Source organism: Gracilinanus agilis, chromosome 2 (genome assembly GCF_016433145.1).
Source record: "Gracilinanus agilis isolate LMUSP501 chromosome 2, AgileGrace, whole genome shotgun sequence".
NCBI classification, from domain to species: Eukaryota; Metazoa; Chordata; class Mammalia; order Didelphimorphia; family Didelphidae; genus Gracilinanus; species Gracilinanus agilis.
The window spans coordinates 650,716,192-650,738,527 of NC_058131.1; the positions used below are offsets into that span (position 1 = coordinate 650,716,192).

Sequence of the window (22,336 nt, forward strand, 5' to 3'; positions counted from 1 at the left end):
CTTCCTTCCTTTCTTTCTTTTTCTTTCTTTCTTTCTTTCTTTCTTTCTTTCTTTCTTTCTTTCTTTCTTTCTTTCTTTCTTTCTTTCTAGCTTGGATGAAGGTAAAGCATGTGAAGATTTACATGAATTGATACAAAATGAAGCAAAACCAGGAAAATAGTGTACTACACACCAATAAGTCATTATATCCATTAAGTACTTGTGCTTAATGAACTTACAGTGTGCTAAAGCTAGGGAAACAAAGACAAAAACAGACTCTGCCCTAAAAAAAAATCTGACACCTTAGCAGTAGAAACTATATGTACATAAATAGAGTAGATGGAAGGTGATCTTAAAGGGGAAGATAGGGGAGCTGGGAGCAGGGGCAGTAATGAGAAAAACCTCTTACAGAAGGTAGCACATGAGCTGAATCTTGATGGAAGCCAGAGATTCCAAAAGCCAGGGTGAGGAAGGAGAACATTCTAGGCATGGGGGACATCTAGTGGAAGGTACAGAGAAGATGAAGTGTTCAGAATACAGAATAGCAAGCAGGCCAATATGGTTAGAGGGTATAGAACATGGAAAAGAAGAGACTGTAAGAAGCTTAGAAAGAGGAAAGGTCCAGGTCATGTCAGGTTTTAAATGACAACCAATGGAGTTTATATTTTATCTGAGAAGGGATTAGGAGTCACCAGAGTTTACTGAGGAGGGGAGTGACATGGTCTGCACTTTGACAATTATATGAAGAATGGATTAGACTTGAGTTAAGGAGATCAATGATTGACTGGCTATGAAGGATGAATGAGAGTGAAGAGGTAAGGATGACACCAAAGCTGGAAATCAAGATGACTGGCAGAATGTGCTACCCTAGATAATGATAAGATGCTGGATAGGTTCTGGAGTCAAGAAGACTCATCTTCCTGAGTTTAAATCTGTTCTCAGACACTTACTAGCTGTGTGACCTGGGAAAGCCACTTAACCCTGTTTGCCTCAGTTTCCTCATCTGTAAAATGAGCTGGAGAAGGAATAGCAAACAACTCCACTATCTTTGCCAAGAAAACTCCAATTGGAGACATAGAGTTGAGCACGACTGAAAAATGACTGAAAAGAGAGTGATAGAATTTTTCAGAAAAGGAATAGATTTTAGGAAGGACAGATTATAAACTCTGTTTTGGACATGTTGAGCCTAAAGAATACCCAGTTAGAAATGCTTACTACACTGTTGCTGATTCAGTCTGGACCCCAGGAAAGTGATGAGGGCTGGATATATAGATCTGGGGATCATTTAATATTGAAATGATAATTGCACCCATTCTCACTTTTGAGGTCACCCAAAGGGAAAGAATAATGAGAAAAGGTAGGAGGGCTCAGCACAAAGCGTTTGGGACATCTACAATGATGGGCATGAAATGGATGAAAATCCAGGAAAAGGGGCTGAGAATAATTGATCAGACCCACGGAAGGAAAACAAAGAGAGATTAGAGTCAGAAATTTCAGAGAGTAGAGAATATCCAGGAAGAGATGGTGGTTAATAGTTTCCAATGCTGCAGAGATCAAGAAGGGTGAAAATTGAAAAAAGACCATTTCTATTTGGCAATTTGATCTTGGCAACTTTGGGAAGAGCAGTCTGAGTTGAACAATGAGATTTAAAGGCAGATTGCAGAGAGTTTAAAAGAGAGAGGAAAGAAAATAGAGGGAATGAGTGTACATAGCACCCCCCAAAGGAATTTAACTAAGACGAGATAGTGGTAGAGACCTACTGTGAATATAAGATCTAACAAAATTTTTTATGGATAAGGGAGATTTATCATGTTTATGAATAGGAATCAACTGAAGATTAGAGATGGAAGGGATGATTGCAGGATCAATTTTCTAGAGAAGATGGAAGAAGATGGGATGAAGGTCAAATACAGAGAAACTGGTCTTAGTAAGAAAAATAAGGTCTCTTCAACAGAGATCTAAAAGAAGTAGGAGGTATTGGGGAGATGATTTTGGGAGATATGAGGTGAGGAAATATTTGCAAATGGCTTTTTTCCCCCAGTGAAGTAGGAATCCAAGTATTTAACTGAGATGATTGGAAAGGGGATATTAATGGAGACTTGAGAAAAGATTTGGAATAGCCACTTTGGTGAATGGGACAAAGGAATGATAAAGGACGTGTTCAAAAATGATCTTGCTGCAGTTAGGGCCTGGCTGAAATTAAACAACATAAATTTTCGGTGATCCCAATCAGGAGACTTTTGTGAGTAGTAGCAAAGGAAGAAGAGAAACCAACGGTTGGAATTTGGCAAGGTTTGACTAGAAAAAAGACAAAGACTGGGAATCTAGAATGGAGAACTGTATAAAGTTGAACTGGTTTACCAATGGGCCAAGATTGGGAAGGGAAAAGGGGTATAACCAAGGCAGGGATGGAGGCTTGGGAAAGTACTAAGAGGTGGAGGGACTGGAGGTCACGATGAGGATGAGGACTAGCTTTAGGGATAGTAAAGCATAGAGAAATATAGAATGAGAAAAGAGAATGGTTAAATTAAGGAGTTTCTGAATAAGATGAAAGCAGAATGCCCAGTTAGCCTAGGCTTTCACAATTCCCTATTTTTCTTTCCTTGACACTTATGTCCCAGACATGTTATCTCTTATCTTCTAAGTCATGTTTGAAGGTTCAGGGAAACCTTTACTTAATCCCTTTAGTCAGGAGGACTGAGCAGCCTGTTAACCCTCAAACACAGATACTTGAAACCTATCCTTCAGGGGTCAATCAAATAAGGAGTACTTTTGGAGTTCTTATCCTTACCTTTTCAGCTCAGAACCTTTTCACCTAAGTACCACCACCACCACCCCTGCCCACACTATAAAGTTCATTTTTAAAAATTAAAATTTTAATTACTTATCAAATTTTAAATAGTCATGTATGTATGTAAGAATAAATTCACAAGAGATGATTGCTTATTTATGGATTTTCTCATGAATTCACAGATCTCTTTAATTAAATAACTCTTTTTCCTCTTCTTATTTTTTCACTTAACAAAGAATTTAAAAGTTAATCTGTACTTTCCATTAATCCTCAACCATTAAACAAATGCAAAGAAAATCCACAAAATAAAACCCTCAGTATCCATCAGCTATATTGTATAGTTTTGCATTGCAAAACCAATTCTTATATCATGCCTGAAAATATGTCTACTTCTGCATTTTAACACCTCTTTAATATTTCACCACCTCTCTGTTAGGAGGTGAATAGCATATTTCCATCTTCATTCTTTTGGACTCCTGGTTTATCATTGTGTTGATCAAAATTCTAAAGTCTTTCAAAATTTTTTCTTTTCTCTATGATGTTGTTGACATTCTGTAATTTGTATAGCTCTCCTAGTTCTATTCACTTTGTTCAGCATTACTTTATAGGGATATTCTCAGTTTCCTCTAAAATGATCCATTTCATTATTTCTTTTAGCACAATAATATTCCATTATAACTCAGTTAGTCATTTTCCAGCAGGAGGACACTTGCTTAGTCTCTTATTTTTGGCTTCCTCAAAAAGAAGTTCTATATATATTTTTGCATGTATGAATCCTTTCCTTCTTTATGTGATATACATTATATAGTTTGGAAAAATCCCTATTCTAACATTGAATTCTAGACAGGGGAGGACTGAGAACTGAGAGCTTGGAAAAGTCCACCCCTTATTTTCCCCCAGAAAATCGCTAGGAGAATGTCACTAATGTTTACATTCATAGGACTAGCTTATGGGTCCCCAGGTAAATGGGGGCACTTATTTGACATTCACTCAAATAGTTTGCCTCTAAGACTCTTCATGTAGATCCTCCCAAATTCAGAAATCCAAGTTTGTAGCTGCTTCCCTCATTCAGAATCACAGAATTTAAAAGTTGGAATGTGTCTGTCTACTCCAAAATGTATCTGAACAAGAAATATCTTTGTGACACTCTGAGAGGTAGCTATTAGCCTCTGCTTGAAGACCTCCAATGAGGAGGAACCTAACCACCTCTTAAGAAAGCACCTCCCAGAAATGCTATTGTGCTATAAGTGAATGATGAGTAGAATGGTTTTGGAAAAACCTGGAGAAGACTTATATGAACTGATACAAAGTGATGTGAGCAGAACTAGGAGATTATTGTACACAGTAGCAGCAATACTAATAATGATCAACTCTCTTAATTATCATAGACTACTCTTATTAATACAATGATCCAAGATAGTTCCAAAAGACTCATGATGAAAAATGCTATCTATCTCCAGAGAGAGAACTGATGAACTCTATGTGCAGATTTTAGCATGTTTTTTCACTTTCTTTATTTTTCTTGCTTTATTTTTATAACATGACTAATATAGAAATTTGTTTTGAATAATTTACATGTATAATAGGTATCATATTACTTGCTTCTCAAGGGGTGGGGTAGGCCTGGGGGAAAGGAGAGAATTTGGACCTCTAAATTGAAAAATGAATGTTAAAAAGTTAACAAACAATAAAGAAAATGGAATAATGAAAAAGGAAGCACTATCTACTTTGAGATAGCATAACTATTAGGAAGCTTTTCCTTTTACATCAAGCCTAAATTTGCCCCCTCTATAACTTTTGTCTGCTACTTTTTGTTCTATCCTTTGAGGTCAAGCAGAACTAAATTCATCTACATTGTAGAGTTTCAAAAATGGACACATTCGTATTGTAACCTGCACAAACTTCTTTTTCCCCCCCAGGCTAAACATCCCCAGTTCCTTCTTCAATATGTTTTAATAAGGGGGAAGATGGAAAAATAGGCATTTATTAAGCAACTAAATGCCAGACCTTATACTAAGCACTTCACAAATATCGTATTTGATTTAACTTATCTCCATTTACCAAATTCCGTTTATCCTTGCCCATTAGTTTGTATGTTTAGGATAGACAAATTTTTCATTAGAGCTAGAGACAGTAAGGACCATTTTTGTCTCTCTCTCTCTCTCTCTCTCTCTCTCTCTCTCTCTCTCTCTCTCTTTTTTGAATAGCTTAATAAATCCTTTTTGACTGATTTACTGGGTTGTGATCTCTGTTATCAGAGGGAACTTCCAGACTGGTAAATTCACAGATCCATATATGAGAATTTGAGCTACTGGTACCATATTTTATTTCCTGTTTGGGGAACTATCTCTACTCAAGAAAGGAAGCTTGAGAGAAGATGAAAGGAGATAGGATGGCCTTGCCTTCTATTTGTCTTCTTATTCTCTATCTCTTCTCCATACTAATAGAAACCTTCTTGGAGTAATTTCTAGTAAAAGACATCAATACCTCCAGAGGATGCCTCAGAGATGACAGGATACTATTGCCTAAAAATTATCTCTCATTCCTAGTTGGGGCCATTCAAGGAGTTAAGCCAGGTTCAGGGAAACGGATATAAACAATTTTTCCACTAGGCATCAGAATATGGTTTGGCCCATAGATGAATTAGCTCAACAGGGTATCTTGAAGTGGGACACACATACAAATACACATATGCATGGTATATGTATAAATGCAAATAACGTTCTGTATTTTTAATATATACATGTATACATCTAGCATCATTCAGTCATTTTCAGTTGTGTCCAACTCTCCATGACCTCATTTGTGGTTTTCTTGGCAAAGATACTGGAATCGTTTGCCATTTCTGGCTCATTCTACAAATAAGGAACTGAGGCAAGCAGGGTTAAGTGATTTACCTAGGATCACATAATTAAATAAAGTGTCTGAGGCTGGATTTGAACTCATGAAGATACCCAGTGCTCTACCCACTGTGCCACCTAGCTGTCCATATGCATATACATACATATATGTTTATGAGAATTTGCTATTGCTCTAACTGACTTTTTGTGACTCTGTGGACCATATCACACCAATGCTGTCCATGGGCTTTTCTTCACAAAGATACTGGATTCTTTCCCTTTCTTCTATTAGCCAGGGCTTGACATTTCCTTCTCTAGTGCATTAAGGCAAATGGAGGTTTAGTGACTCATCCAGAGTCACATAACTAGTGTCTGAGGCCAGATTTTAATTCAGGTCTTCCTGAATGTAAATGTTTATCTATATATATGTTTGTATATTCCCTCTCCCCTGGCAGGTAAAGAACATGAAGAACAAAGATAGCCGCCTGAAAATCATGAATGAGATTCTCAGTGGAATAAAGGTGAGAAGAAGAGCCTGGGGATCATTCCCCTCCCTCTCCCCCAGTGTGGTCACAGACACTAATTAGCTTCCAGACTTCCATTTTGCACTTCAGAGATCTGAGATTCTGACCCCTTTGTCCTGATGAGTACCATGGTCCAACTGACACTATACAATCTCATTTTCCATATCTTATTGCCCCTTATTCCTTCATAAAAAAACTTCATAAAAGTTATCCATCTTCCCAAGCTTTTTGGGGATATAATGGTGATCTAGGGCTCTCCAAGGCTATGTTGGTGAAACAAGAGTTCTGGCAGTCACTACTGAGCCAGAAAGACTTTGAGAAGGTATTTGGAGATGTCTAAGGAGCAGTTTAGTTAAGTTCATAGAATTCCATCACTCACAGTCATCGTAACTTTTGAAGACCATCTAATAAGTTATAGAGAAGTTGTAATCTACATTGTGAAGAAACGATTCCTACCAGTGAAATCATAGGCATTGAAATGTTTTAAGTACTATTGCCCCTGTTAGCTTTTGAAACTACTTGGGTTCTTGATCTTGATCTTGAGGGTCCTTTCATCGTCAGAGATGAACAGCTCAAATACTTTCCTTTAATGCTTTCCATTCCCTGTAGAAATTTTATTCTAGTTTTTGCCCAAGAGATTGTGTTCTGAGATTGTGGTGGATGATACTTTGCAAATCATATGTGTTAGTGATTAGCATGATACTCTTTGGAAAAGGCAAAGAACTAGGAATCTGGAAATCTGGTCCTAACTTTGACCACACAGCTTTGAACAAATTACTTCATCTAACACATCCTAATTTGTAAACTAAGACATTTGGACTAGTGGATCCTAAGATTCCTTTCAGTTTTAAAATGCAATGCCCTTCTGACTTTGGCAGATCCTAAAATACTTTGCCTGGGAGCCTTCATTCATAGATCATATCCAGGGGATTCGAAAGAAGGAGCTGAAGAACTTGCTGTCATTTGCTAAACTGCAGTCTATTAGTGTATTCATCTTCAACATGGCTCCTGTTCTGGTAAGTGTGAAAGAACACATGGGGTCTGGGAAATGAGTGTTTTTGGTACTTTGGGGCAATTTCCTGGAGAGAACACAGTCCCCCTACCTGCAACACACTTAGAAATTCTGGATTTGGTCAGTGTTTTGACATCAATCAGTCTATTAATCAACAGTCATTTATTAAGGGTTTATTATGTGCCAGGCATTGTCCTAAGTGCAGTAGATACAAAGAAAAAGCAAAAACAGCCTCTGACACTATGAATATGGTTTCCTCTGATGAGATTTGTGCTTACTCTGATGATTCCCCTCAATGTAATGCAGCAAATGGGATGCAGCGGAGTGTAATGAGATTCAGACAGAGTAGAACATCCTCAGTAGGATATCCTCAGGATGTCCTGATAAAAATGTTTAACAACCAGCTTTCTGGGTGGGTAAGGAGAATGAATACCAGACACACTTATAGATCTAATCATCATTATTAACATTTCTCCATCACTCTCTTAAGTCTATACAATCAACAAATATCTAGCCCTGATCTGTAGAATTTGCAAATTTCTAAAGTGTAAATGCCCACACTCACTCTTATGGTCTGGGTCCAGCACACTCTGACTGAACTGTACAACTGTGAAAGCCCAGGGTTCAGTATTTGGTGTGAGCAGCCCAGTCCAACCATTATTCACTCCCTTGGTGTCCAATGAGAACAGAGCCCACAGCATCACACCCTCACCAGATGTACCAAAGCAGCTGCAAAGCCCCATGTCCTTTTCTTCTTTGAGCCAGAGGCAGCAACAAAGAGCAACAACCCCTTGTGAAAAGATCACCTTTCTCCAACTCTGGGCAGCACTGAGAGGCAATAGAGATCAATGAAGCTCTTGGCCAATAAAGTTAGCTCTTTCTTTGGCCAATCAGGAATCATTCAACTGAAGCCTTCAGTGAGCACATTGCCCCTTTCTGTCCAGTTGGGTGAGAAGCTTTTTTCAGCCCCAACCTCCCATCACTGCTTCGTTCATTCACCTGGTTCTTCTTGCCCACCAGCTGCTGCTGCTGCTACTGCTGGTGCACCTGCAGCTCTTGTCCTGGAGTTTTATGATTTAAACCAAAGAGCCTCTCAACTCTCAGTGACTTACCTTTTACTTAGAAAGTCACAATTACCCAAATTTCCCCTATTAAATCAACAGACTTTTAAAAATCACATTTCCGCCTTCAAATACTTGTCTGTGTAACAGGGCTTTGCTTGCATTGCTCAGGATGGAGATGCTGGGGCGGGAGGGTGGGGAAGGGGAGGGGAGTTTAGGGGATGGAAAGAACTTTCCTTTGGAAGAAAACAAAGTACTGGCAAAATAGAGCTTCTCCTGTTTCCCAATAGAGTATAAGCTCCTTGAAGGCAGGCACTGTTTCATTTTTGTCTTTGAATCCCAGTGTCTAACAGGATGTCTGGCACAGTCAGTTAATAAACATTTATTAATCATCTTCTGTATGCCCCACACTGAACTAAAAGGCAAAAACTAGTCCCTGCCCTCAAGGAATTTACAATCTAATGGATACAACAAATAAACAAATGTGTGCAAACAAGATATACAGGGTAAATAGGAAATGATTAAGAGAGGGAAGGCACTAAAATTAAGAGAAATTAGGGATGCTTCCTGAAGAAGATGGAGTTTTTGTTGTTCAGTCATGGCTACCTCTTCATGACTCCATGGACCATACTATCTATAGGATTTTCTTTTCAAAGACACTGAGTGTTTTGCCATTTCCTTCTCCAGTGGATTAAGGAAAACGGATTTGAAGATACTTGGTCAGGGTCACATAGCTAATATCTGAGGTTGGATTTGAATTAGGTCTTCCTGACTCCAGGTCTAACACTCTATTCACTGAGTCACCTTACTACCCCTGGGGTTTTAGTTAGGACTTAAAGGAATCTGGGGGAGCCAGTAGGCAGAGAAGAGAAAGGAGACATTCCAAGCATGGAAGGGCAGTCAGAAAAAACGCTCAGAGCTAAAGCTCAGATCCATCGTTTGTGAAACATCCAGGAAGCCAGTGCCACTGGACCAAAGAGTACAGGGAGAGGACTAAGATGTAAAAAAACAAGGGGGCTAGGTTATGGAGGGCTTTGAATGCCAAGTAGAGCATTTTATATTGGATTCTAGAGAAGACATATTGGTGATGGAAGGATTAAGTGGGCATATTTGTGGGCTATAAGGAAGGAGTCAGAAATTAGAGATAACTGAGAGTAAGGATGTCAGAAGAGACAATTTTTTGGAGGAATTGAGATGGAATGGGATTGCTTGTACTGGTAAAAGATTTTGCCTTAGTAAGAGGTAAAACCTCTTCATCTTGGGAGACAAGGGGCATGAAGGAAATAGTGTCAAAAGACATCTAAGAGATATGAGACAAGGAAGTGGGAAGAGGGAGCTTGAGGCAAATGGCTTTAGTTTTTTCTTTAAAATATGAGGCAAGGGGCAGCTGTGGGGCTCAGTGGATTGAGAGCCAGACTTAGAGACAGGAGGTCCTAGGTTCAAATCTGGCCTCAGACACTTCCCAGCTATGTGACCCTGGGCAAGTCACTTGACCCCCATTGCCTAGCCCTTACCACTTTTCTGCCTTGGAACCAATACACAGTATTGACTCCAAGATGGAAGGTAAGGGTTTTAAAAATAAAAAATAAAATAAAATATGAGGCAAAGTTCTTAGCTGAGAGGCCTGGGGTGGGTGCTCAATAAATGCTTGTTGATTGTTTAATCCCCAAGGTATATGTTTTGTAAGTATACATATGGCTTAGAATTAGGTTGGTTATTCTGCTATAAGAGCACTCAATTTTCTCTATGACCTTTTGATTCTTAGGTGTCAGTAATAACATTTGCCGTCTATGTTCTGGTGGATGAGAACAATATTTTGGATGCACAAAAGGCTTTCACTTCTATCACTCTCTTCAATATATTGCGCTTCCCCCTAGCCATGCTCCCAATGATGATTTCTTCCATACTCCAGGTAAGTACTATTAGTAGTAGTAGTGGTAGCGGTAATAGTAGAAATAGATATAATGGTAGTAATATCAGTACTAGCAATGGTAGTAGTAGGGGTGGTAGTAGTAGAAATGCTAATAATGGCAATAGTATTGGTAGTAATGATATTAGTAGTGGTGGTAGTAATAGTAGTAGAAGGGATAGTAATTGTAGTAGTGGTGGTAGTAATAGTAGTAATGGTAGTAGTTGTAGTAGTAGTGGTGGTAGTGGTAGTAATAGTGGTGGTAGTAGTAGTGGTGATGGGAGTGGTAGTAGTAGTAGTGGTGGTACTAGTAGTGATAGTGGTAGTGGTAATGTTAGTAGTGGCGTTGGTAGTAGTCATAATGATAGTGGTAGTATTAGTAATGGTAATAGTAGCAGTAGTGTTAGTGGTGATAGTGGAATTGGTAGTAGTAGTAGTAGTAGTAGTAGTGGGAATGGTAATAGAACTGGTAGTAGTAGTAGTAATGATAGTAGTAGTAGTCGTGGTAATAATGGTAGTAGCGATAGTGGAAGTGATAGTAGTAGTAGTGGGAGTGGTAGTAGTAGAGGGAGTAGTAGAAGTGACAGTGGTGGTGGTAGTGATGGTAGTGATAATGATGATAATAACAATGATGATAGTGACCATTCAGCTCTTTATAACTTTAAGAGCATTTTGCATGCATGATCTCATTTGATCTTCACTAGATCCATGTAAGGTAGGTGCTATTATTATCTCAATTTTCTAGATTAAGAAACAGAGAGAGTAGATACCTAACTGCTATGACTATTCACTAGGTTAAGGTTTCCAGTAAAGGTCTAACATTTCAAGGGGAATGTGAATGCCCCATCATATTAGAGCAGAACATAAGATAAAAGAACTCCAAGGAACTTTAGAGATCATCTTCCCCTAACCCCCCAATTTACAGATGGAGAAGTCAAGGCCTACAGATAAAGTTCCTTGCTCAAAGTATTCAGGGTTCTTGGAATACTGGAGTTTGGCATGGTCCTGGGCTGCTCCCAGTGAGTTAAAGCATTCCCCTCTCTCAGTATTTGTGACCTCTTCCATTTAAGTCTTCAGCCTCGATAGCCATGCATGCTTTCTGTGACTTCTTCAACATTTCATCTCTTTTACTCTTCTTGTTCTCTGAGGCCCCAACCCACTGGTAGGGATCTATGAGCGATGCACAAAAAGAGGAAAACTCCCTTACATGATATTACAAGGGGAAGAAAACGAGGCATAACTAGGGAGCATCTGCTGCCTCTCCCTCATCGGGTGCTAAATATACTGGGCTGAGAAGCCCAGGTTGGTTGGGTGGCTTTTAATTATTTTATTTGGCTTTTAATTCTTAATTCTTAAGTATAGTTTGTACTTTCTTGTAGGTTAGTGTTTCCACTGAGCGCTTGGAAAAGTACTTATCTGGAGATGACTTGGATACATCCAGCATTCGATGGGATGTCCATTCTGGTAAATGATGACCTTTGGAAACTTTAATAGTCAAATTAGGACTCTGATCCTTATAATTTAATAAATTTTATTAGAATCATTTGGATAAGTAAAAGATGAGAAATAGGTAGAAAGATAAGGGTAAACTAGCCCAATCTACTTCCCACATGGGTGCCCTTTAGCCTCACCTCAAGCAGTAGCTTTCCTTGGCGGGTCATCAGAGACAGAGAGTGAACACTTCCTCTATCATCCCTTTTATCCTCTCTCTCTCTTCTGGATCAAATTCAAAGTCATGTCTGGATCAAGTTCGATGGTCACATTCCCGTGATCTTCATGTAGGTGATGCAGATTCACGTAGACTCACGTAGACTCAAGTGACCTAATTTACCCAATGATTTCCCTCACACAGTCCTGGCTTCCAGGTCAAATGGTTGGCAGGAGATGAGGTCAAGTGTGAGACCCCAAAAGAGTAAATTTCCTTCACAAGATTGGGTCAAGTTTCCTCACAGGTAGCATATAGAGCAGTGATTCTTAAACCTGTTTCTATAACCTCTTAGTAGTTATAATTTTCCCATTGAAAGAAACAGGGAGAAGTAAGTAGGGTGGTCACCAAGTTCTCAAAATAAAATTATTTTACATTTAAATTTTAAAGGTATACATACCATATGGTATATTGAGTAATAAGGTTGAAAAACAAAAACATTCAAACTAAAAACCATTGGGCATTATAGACACAAAGAATAAATCATTGGAGTAGGCATCAAAAGACATGTTGTTGTGGCCATAACCCATCCATAAATTTATCATGTAACCTGAGCCACATATGTCATGGTTTCCTGCCATTGTAATGCTGGGGTGGGGATAGTAGTAGATCATGAGCACAGAGTGAGGTAGGGCATGGTAAACTGATAGGAATGTGGGTCAAAGAGAGTTAAGGGCCAAGAAACTGGAGGTAAAGTAGTGAAGACCAGCCATTGATCAATCACCAGGCATTTATTTAGTGCCTTCAATGAATCAGGCACTGTCCTAGGTGCTGGAGATATAAATACAAATGAAGATACCATTTCTGCTGTCATTGAAATTTACATTCAAATAGTGGAAACAAGTATGTATATAGGTATAAAAAGCATAAATATAAAGTGAATAAACCTGAGGTAGTTTGGAGAGTTTGTACTAGCAGATTGGAGGAGCAGAAACTCAATCTGGAAAGAGAAGGGTCTTTAAGAAATGAATGTATGATAGGTAGTGGCTAGTCAAGATCAGCAGCTTAGGAATGACTTACAAGATCAATGGTCCTCTTTGAAAATGAAGGACGAATAGCAACCACAAAACAAATCATGGTTGGTATGGGGGAAATAATCTGGGCAACAGATCTCTAGGCAAGGAAGCTGTCATACCAGCAACCAGAAAGACCTGAGCCAATCCCTGACTCATTCTTTTAGGTTTTATATATTTTCTAATGTGACAGGAACTAGACTCTTAGATTGGATAGTCTGGGGCAAGAGAGATCACCTTGTTCGAATAAAACTGAGGGATAGTTCAAACAATAGTCCTGGACACATTTCTGCTTTATCTCCAAATGAAATATTTTATATTTCTCTCACCAGATAAAGCTATTAAGTTCTCCGAGGCTTCCTTTACCTGGGGAACAGGGACAGACCCAGTTGTTCAAAAGTGAGTAGTCAATCCTTTCCCATTTTCTGGAGAGTTCCATTTCTGGTTCTAGGTATCTTAGACCCGTAAAAAGAAGCATTTCCAAGTATAAGTTTTCCGAATGAAACTGGCAGAAAAGTCCATGTGATCCAGAATTTTTCTAAGATAGAGTCATAGACAGATGAATTCCCCAAGATCAAAGTTTGGAGGAATTTGATAGCACCAAGTAACTGGAATCTCTTTTCTGTATGACTATATCATTGGTATTGAATGATATTGACCCATCTTGGGTCCCACCATAGTCCTTTATTGTGTCCTTACAGAGTATTCTCTGCTAAGGTTCCACTCTGAGACGTCTTCATGATTTAGAGGAATTCTGTTTCCTCAAAGCCAATACCAATGGAGTACAGTGGTTTTCAGAACAGGGCATTGGCCTCAAATTAAAAAATCAAGTTATTTAAAGTTTAAAAGTCTTTTTTTTTTACACTAGATCCTGGATCCTTATTGGCTTAGGGAGTTCTCTAAAGAAGACACTTCCTCTACCAAGACAGATCAGCAATTCCTCTGAAGCAGATAGTATTAGAAAGTTTCTTGGGGCACCCAGAGGTTAAATGACGTGTGTGTGTGTGTGTGTGTGTGTGTGTGTGTGTGTGTGTGTGTGTGTGTGTGTATACTAGGGGAAGAACTTGAACCCAGGTCTTTTAGGATCTTTATTTACTATTCCATTCTGCCTCTTGACACTTATTCCACCATCAAAATCTTGGTATTCTTCACTTAGGATTAATTGTTCTGGGTGTTTTGCTTTTTTCTGAACAAAGAGACCTATTAAATGATGACCTTGTCTTGGGTTTCTTGAATGTGTTGAAAAGAGCACTGAATTCAAAAAGAGATGAATTGGGTTTGGCTCCCATATTTACTATTTACAAGTCATTTAATTTCTGTAGGTCTCCATTTTCTCTTTTGTAAAATGAGATAGAATTAGATAATTTCCAACTATGATCCTTGATCTTAGTTTCCACTTTGCCAATTTTTGATGGGGGAAGATACAAGGCAGAAGCTTTGATGACTGTGGCAGAGAAAAGAAGGGTAAAAATTGGTCTGTAGGCTTAATATGTGTATATGTGTAAATGAAATGTGGGTAGAGCTATAAGGTATGTATGGGAAAAGAGATAGACTAGGGAATGGCTCAATGAAAATGGGGATTAGGACTCTTCTGTATCCAGTTGTTCCTGACCAGTAAATGTGCTGTAGGTTGGGAAAATTTGGGAGACATTGTCTATGGTTCCAAATGTAATGATTAAAGACAAAAGGGTTAAGAAATTTGTATTGACTAGAATACAAGAATTTACAAAAATACATTGGGCCCCTTCCTTGAATAGAACATAAGCTATCTGAGGACAAGTACTGTTTAATTTTCATTTCTGATTCCCCCTTGTCTGGCACAATACTACCTTGAGCCTTTTTCCCTTATTTTTTGGATTGGACCTATGTTGAAACTCTTATTACCATCACAGATTGGCAAGTTTCCACACAACTGATCGTTTTAGAGTATTGTCTTGGAGGCTTGAGAAATTAAGTGACTTTTTTAGTGTCACATAACCTGTAGGTGTCAGAGACAGGACTTGATTCTGGATCTTCCTAATTCTAAGGCTGACTCTGTCCTCTAAAGTATGCTGCCTCTTCCCTTGAACATAACCCACAGGTACTTAATAAAAGATTGCTATTGAATACTTGGGCACAGTGCTGGTGAAAATGAGAGAAGGAGAAACAAAGTCATGAATTTGGGAGAGAATTGTTTCCAATTTTGAAGGATGAGGGTGGCCTAATACCAGACTTCCTTTAAAGACTCTAGACTTTGGTCTCTGACTCTGACTCCATTTCTCCCTATGTCTTTGTCCCTCTTTGTCTCTGTCCCTTTGTCTCTATCTCTATCTCCCTTTATGTTTTCCCTAGATAACCTCTTCTCTTTTTCAGTATAACTCTGGACATTAAGACAGGCCAACTGGTAGCTGTGGTGGGGGCTGTTGGCTCTGGAAAATCCTCCCTGATATCAGCCATGTTGGGAGAAATGGAGCCCATCCATGGGCAAATCACTATCAAGGTGAGAGTTAACAGTTGAACAATACATCCCTGATATTTAGTCATGGAAACAAGAATAAATGTCTTAGTGAAGTTAAGAAATTAAATTTCTTAATAAAAAATCTTAATTTTTCCAGTTTAAATTCATTTGTTTGTTATATTAAAATTCCCATGAATTCTCTCCCTTCCTTCCCTCCCTGTACTAGATAAGACACCATTTGACTATATGTCTATTTCTATTATTTCTATTGTATGTTCCTATTTATCAGTTCTTTTTCTGGAGATGAACATTCACAGTTGTTCTTCTTATCTCCCCCATCAATGGCATATGTGTGTTAATCCTAATATACCTCATTTGAGCTTGACTAGAACCTGGGTATCTATAAACATGCCCTCAGCTCCTGAGCCTGAAATCTTCTTGTTCTATATCCTTAGAATTCACATAGAGAAGAAAAAAATCTCCTCCCCTTTCCACAAAAAAAGAATATCAAATGGTGTATGGAATGGGTTGACCATTTCTTTATGGTTAGTCTAGTGTGTGATGATCATATTCACAGATATTGGGTTCCCAAGTGGCCTCATCCTATTTTTGTTCCTCAAAATTAAAGTCCTAGGGGGCAGCTGGGTGGCTCAGTGGATTGAGAGCCAGGCCTAGAGACGGGAGGTCCTAGGTTCAAATCTGGCCTCAGACACTTCCCAGCTGTGTGACCTTGGGCAAGTCACTTGGCCCCCATTGCCTACCCTTACCAACTCTTCCACCTATAAGTCAATACACAGAAGTTAAGGGTTTAAAATAAAAATAAATAAATAAATAAAAAAGACAAAATTAAAGTCCTAAAAACATTGTTCTTTTCTCACCTTCCTGTCTTTGCTCTCTTCTTCTCAATGTTTTCAGAGCTATAATTGTCAACGTGATCTGCTCTTTCTCCATCTAGGGCTCCATAGCCTACGTCCCTCAGCAGTCATGGATCCAAAATGGTACTTTAAGAGACAATGTTCTGTTTGGATCCCAATGGGATGAAAAAAGGTACTGGCAGGTTCTAGAGGCCTGTGCTCTGCTCCCGGACTTGAAAATCCTGCCTGGAGGGGATCTTGCTGAAATCGGAGAGAAGGTATTTGGAGCTCAAAGTAATTTGGAGTTACAGAATCAGAGAAACTGAAAGGGTCCCTAGCTAGAAGTCTTCTCCCTCATCCCATCCAAGTGATTCACAGTATTTTGTGGGCCACAGTGATTTGCAGGGGTTCCATGAGCACAATATTCCTGAATGAGGCCCACAGTGAAGAAATTCTGAGGATAAATGAAGGCTAGAGAAACCAGCTAATAAGCATTCAACACAAGAGCATCTAAATCATTATTTATGGTGGCTTTCAAAGACAGTAAATAAAACACTAAGGCAAAGTAAGGCTTAGAAGGGTTCTGCACCCTGGGACTCTTTTCTATAAAGGAAGGTACGAGGTCAGCTGCCCAAAGTGAGAGATAGTTGTATGGACCCATGTTCAAATCATCCCTCTAACACTAACTAGCTACATGACCCTGGGCAAGTCACTCAATCTCCCACTCCTCAGTTTCTTTGTCTTTGAAATGATGACAATAAAAGTACCTGCTTCCCAGGGTATGTGATGGGGAGCAAATGAAATTGTGCAGGCAAAACAATTTGTAAATCTTAAGTCAGGTACCTAATCATGGACTATTATTATCCTTTTTTTTTTAACCCTTACTTTCTTACTTAGTAACAATTCTAAGACAGAAGGGCAAGGGCTAGGCAATGGGGGTTAAGTGACTTGCCCAGAGTCACACAGCTGGGAAGTGTCTGAGGCCAGATTTGAACCCAGCTCCTCTCAACTCCAGGCCTAGCATTCTACCCACTGTGCCACCTAGCTGCCTCCTAGCTATCGTTATTCTTACCTCCCTTGTGCCTAAGAAGTGGGAAAAATGAAAATGCCTTTCTTTTTCTTTTTTTAGGGCACAAACCTCAGCGGAGGGCAGAAGCAGCGTGTCAGCCTAGCCAGAGCTGTCTACAACAACTCAGACATCTACATCTTGGACGATCCCCTCTCGGCCGTAGATGCTCATGTAGGGAAGCATATTTTCAACAAGGTCATTGGCCCAAATGGGCTACTGAAGGACAAGGTAAGAATATAAAGGGAAGTAGCGGTGGTAGCCCACTGATGAGTCCATCAGCAAGCATTTATAAACACCCACGGTGTGCCGGGCACTGTGCTACGCACCAAGGATATCATTATGGAAACCCAGGTGTCCGTGCCCTTGATGAACCGACGTTGCCTCTTTCTCAATCCCTGCTTTCTCTTTGGAGAGAGAGGTCTCTTCCTTCCTCAGGAGGAGGATGCACCGTGTTGAGTTCAAAGCTATGTTCTACACTGAACTTGGAGTCTCCTATTTGTGTGGCCATTCAGGATCTGTGTGTTCCTGGGCAAATCACTTACCTTCTCCCCTCTTTAAAAGGGATCACAGTGTATTTGCTACCAACTCCATAGGATGATATGAAAAATGTGCTTTACAAATTCCAAGGTGCCGTATAAATGGCCACTACTCTTGTCATGGCTCTTTTTTCTCTTCCTATGGCCCCATCTTTGTATTGACCGTCCCTCATTCCCCACTCCTAGAATCCCTTGTTTCCTTCAAGCCTCAACTGGAGTGCCACTTTCTACACGAAGCATTTTCTTACCCCACTGGATTGATCCTTCCCTCTGACTATTGTGCTGCTCACCAAATTAACTCCTATTCATTTTGCAAATATATATTTTATATACATATGCATATATATACACACACATATATATATTTCTTACATTTGTGCAACCCATGGCCTTCTAGAAAAATACAAACATTTTGGGGGCAGGAATACTTCTTTTTTGTCTTTGCCCATATTTGAGCACACAGTGGGTGCTTAATAAATGCTTGTTGGTTCATTAATAGTGAGGGACAGAGCCAAAGTCTTCTACCACTAGAGCCCACGGTCTCTTTCACTGCATTGTGAAACCATTTGTGTGCTGCAGAACTATTTCTGGGGTCCTCAGTATAAAATTCCCTGTGTTCAAATCAGGCACCTTGTGTTGGTTGACTTCATTAGCTAGGGCACCAATGGGCTGGTCAATCTATGGTCCTGTTAACCTCATTATTGAGGGTGTCCCAAAGGTCCTAGTGCAGTTTTAAGATTTAATAATAGTTTAAAACTTCTCTAAGGAGGCAGCAAGCTGGCTCCATGGATTGAGAGTCAAGCCTAGAGATGGAAGGTCCTGGGTTCAAATCTGGTTTCAGATACTTCCTAACTGTGTGACGATGGGCAAGTCCCTCAACCCCCATTTGCAGCCCTTTTCGTTCTGCCTTAGAACCAATTCACAGTATTGATTCTAAGACAGAAGGTAAGTGTTTAAAAAAAAACACTTCACTAAGACCTTCTATATCCCATGGTCATAGATGATAGCACCTCTCTCCCCGTCAATCAGATGGTCCTTTCTTGATTACAAAGGAAATTAAGTCTGATTGTTGCTTCGCCTGGTCAAAACAACTCCAATTTTTACTCCCACTTAAAGATAGTTTGGAGGTATTGTCTCCTTGGGGAGAGTAGAATTATTATTATAATAGGCTGGAGAAAAGTTAGAAAGAGGCGGAGTGGAGCCCTAACTTAGGCACTGAGTGAATTCCAAGAGCATCTCTTTCCTCGATCACTTTTCTGGGAGCAAAGTGGGGTGATATTTCTAGTCGCCCCAGCAGGAGCGCTCGACGGACTTGGGATACTCAATGATTCCATTTTGCAGACTCGACTCTTGGTGACACATGGGATTCACTTCCTTCCCCAAGTGGATGAGATTGTGGTTATGGCGAACGGCGTCCTAATGGAAAAAGGATCCTACAACACTCTGCTGGCTAACAGAGGAACATTTGCCAAGAATCTGAAGCTCTATGCCAGACAGGACAGCTCAGAAAAAGAGGCCACAGGTATGGGAGTGACTATCGCACAAGATACAACTGTACCCGGGAGTTAGTATCAGGCCATGGAGTTTGCTATTCAGTGTACTGAGCTCATGAGCTGGGGTTCCTATTAAAATTAGTTTGGGGTCACCAGTACCTTTAATTAAGGAGATTATTATCCAATACTCCAGACTCAGTCCATGAGATTCTGGGATGCAATGAATGAATGAAGTACAATGGAGTTAGTGTATAGAAGAGCATTTTTAAAAAAAGCTTTATTGATATAACATGTTAGAAAAAAAAACTTTTAAAGAAGTTTATCCCTTATGAAGTCAACCTCAGGGATGACACCCCCCTGGCTTTCACCTCAGAGGCATCATGGGCACATGAGTGCACTGGTTAGGGATGTGACACTTCTCTTGGCTTGAGCTTCAACTCCCAAACCTGGTAAAGGCACCCCTTGGTACTTTCCATCCTTTTATACCCAACCCCCATAAACATGTAAGCAAGTTGTATAAAAAATCCAAGTGTTATCCATAAAACAGTAGCTCTCGGGTCTCATAGGGACAGAGATTAGACTTGTGATGCCACTGACATAGGAAATCTCAGATGAACAAGCCTCCTCTACCTCTTCAGGTTGGTACCTGAGGCTGCTAGAGGGCACAGTGGATGAGGGTATTGGACTTATCCTGCCTCAGATATTTTGTTGTGTGACCTGGGAAACCTTATCACTCCTCCTAGCCTCAGTTTTCTCATCTGTAAAATGAGGAGAATAATAGTACTTACCTCACAGGATTGTTAGGAGGATGACGTGAGATAATATATGTACAGTGCTTTGCAAATCATAAGGCACTACATAAATAACAGCTATTATACAGGGCAGCTAGGTAGCCCAGGGCAGAGCACGCTGAGCCTAGAAATAGAAAGACTTAAGTTTAAATCTGGCCCCAAATACTCATTAGCTGTGTGACCCTGGGCAAGTCACTTAACCCCCATTGCTTAGCCCTTACCACTCTTCTGCCTTGAAACCAATACTTAATATTGATTCTAAGAGGGAAGATAAGGGTTTAAAAAAAAAAAGTCAGTCAGACACAATGTTGTGTCAGCAACATATTCTATGGTAGAATATATTAAAAGGCAGGAAAGGACCTTCCAGCTATGTAGTCCCATTTTATAGAGCAAAAAACTGAGACCTAGTGTGGTTAAGCTCAGAGAGGGACAGAGCCCGGATTTTATCCCAGATCCTCCAACTGGGAGTCATGTTCTAGCCACATTATCACAGTACTCCTGGGTAGAGGTCAGTCTGAGCCAGGGTCCACACAGTTAGCAAGGAAAGCAAATAATGACTTCTTATTAGCCCCTGCCAATGACCTGAAAAGAAAAGGAATGCCCCAGAATGTATCATCAAGGACACGTCTTTGCTTATCTTGACATTCTCACAGAAAATTCATCACCAAAAATTCCCTCTAAGTGTTCTCCTAACTGTTGGAGGCCTTGAGTTAGTCATCCACCCAAGAAGTAGACAGATGAGCCTTAGCTGGGAGAATGCCTGTGAGACATGCCATCCAGGGTATTTCCCCCAAAAAGAAGCATCTGGGCAGGGTACAGTGAAGACACAAGAAGGAAAGGATCAGAGCCTGAACTACTTCAGTCTCATGACCTCAACCGTTGGTGGGAAGAGAGGCACTATCCAGGCCCTCATCTTGTTTCCAACCAATTCTTCATGCCGCCACCAGAACACGATCACAAGAACAGATCTTTTATGTGAAGGCAAGGAATGTCTGGAGCAGTAAATGGTTGGAAAGGGAAGTCTTCCACCGTTTTAAGGTCTACTCTAGGTAAAGGGTACAGATAACTCCTGAGACATCGCTGTGTTCTATGTTCAGATCTGAGGTCTCATTGTGAGATTATTGGCATGTGCATAGATAAAGATTCTCCAAGCAGAGATCTAGGGAGAGGCAACGTTTCTATAGATATGAATTCTGTTTTATCCTTTTGCATTTATTTCTATAATCCTTACATTTATCTCCAGTTCATGATGGAGGTGAAAGTGAAGATGAAGATGACCTTGAACTAATGCCAAATATGGAAGAAATTCCAAGTGAGGCAGTCTCCTTGACCTTAAAAAGAGAGAGTAACTTTCAACGATCGCTCAGTCGAAGGTGGGTAATCTCCCTTAGCGGCAGCCCCAGTTACTTCCATGTTCTGATTTTACCTATGACATTCCCTCTGGGTATTTACCCTATTTTTATTTATTTTTTATATTTACCCTAAAGGAGCTGTTGAGGACCTTAGTGTCAAAGTATCCCATATCTGGAGGTGTAAGGGATCTAGTAGAATTCTCTCATTTTATGAATGAGGGAACTGAGATGCAAAGAAGTTAAGCAATTTGGCCAAGGCCACCTGGATAGTAAGCGCTATAGGATTCCAATTAAGGTCCTTTGATGCCAAGTTCAAGACTGTTTCCACTGTACCATCTTTCTCTGCCTCAGTGGATGGAGAGGTAGAAGAAGGTGAAGACTTGAGGTTGGGAGTAGGGGTGTGTATGTGTATACTTCAATAAGTAATGAAATATCAGCCCTCTTAGAATAACTGTATAGCTCAGAATATATCCCAAAAGGAAGTAGTCTCTCCAAATAAAGGGATAGCAGCATCAGTTTACAGGAAGAGGATTTGTGAAGCTGCCTTCATCATGCCCAAGAATGATGTTTTCTTGCTTCCCTTCAGATCCAGGTCTGACAGCAACAAACATCAGAGGTCCCTCCGAAATTCCCTAAAAGTTCATGATATGAAGTCAAAGCAAAAAGAAAATGAAGAGATGGTGAAAGGACAGAAACTAATTGAGAAAGAAGTGATGGAAACTGGAAAGGTAAAAAACAAAAACAAAAACCCATCATCATTGGATTGATCATTTTTCATCTCAGAACTTCAGAACCACATGCACAGGTGCAATCTAGAGGGTATACAAGTATACACTACTTGATAGCTTAATTGCTACATCAAAAACCCAATGCCAAGTGAAATAACAATTTGGGAACAGTTAGTTTCATAGAAGCAATGTTTATGCACACACAGAGAGTTAATGCTATTTGAATTCAAATACCATCCAAA

The 22,336-nt window shown here is 39.8% G+C and overlaps 1 protein-coding gene across 1 annotated transcript in view; it reads left to right on the top strand.

Moving 5' to 3' along the window:
* ABCC2 (ATP binding cassette subfamily C member 2) overlaps nucleotides 1-22,336 on the top strand; it is a 78,012-nt gene that overhangs the window by 31,351 nt on the left and 24,325 nt on the right. The window contains exons 11-21 of the mRNA XM_044665759.1: nucleotides 6,066-6,131; nucleotides 7,013-7,150; nucleotides 9,973-10,119; nucleotides 11,496-11,580; nucleotides 13,167-13,233; nucleotides 15,187-15,313; nucleotides 16,227-16,403; nucleotides 17,255-17,422; nucleotides 19,072-19,252; nucleotides 21,258-21,387; nucleotides 21,953-22,094. Coding sequence (XP_044521694.1) covers nucleotides 6,066-6,131; nucleotides 7,013-7,150; nucleotides 9,973-10,119; nucleotides 11,496-11,580; nucleotides 13,167-13,233; nucleotides 15,187-15,313; nucleotides 16,227-16,403; nucleotides 17,255-17,422; nucleotides 19,072-19,252; nucleotides 21,258-21,387; nucleotides 21,953-22,094 — 1,428 coding nt within the window. The remainder of the gene's footprint in view (nucleotides 1-6,065; nucleotides 6,132-7,012; nucleotides 7,151-9,972; nucleotides 10,120-11,495; nucleotides 11,581-13,166; nucleotides 13,234-15,186; nucleotides 15,314-16,226; nucleotides 16,404-17,254; nucleotides 17,423-19,071; nucleotides 19,253-21,257; nucleotides 21,388-21,952; nucleotides 22,095-22,336) is intronic.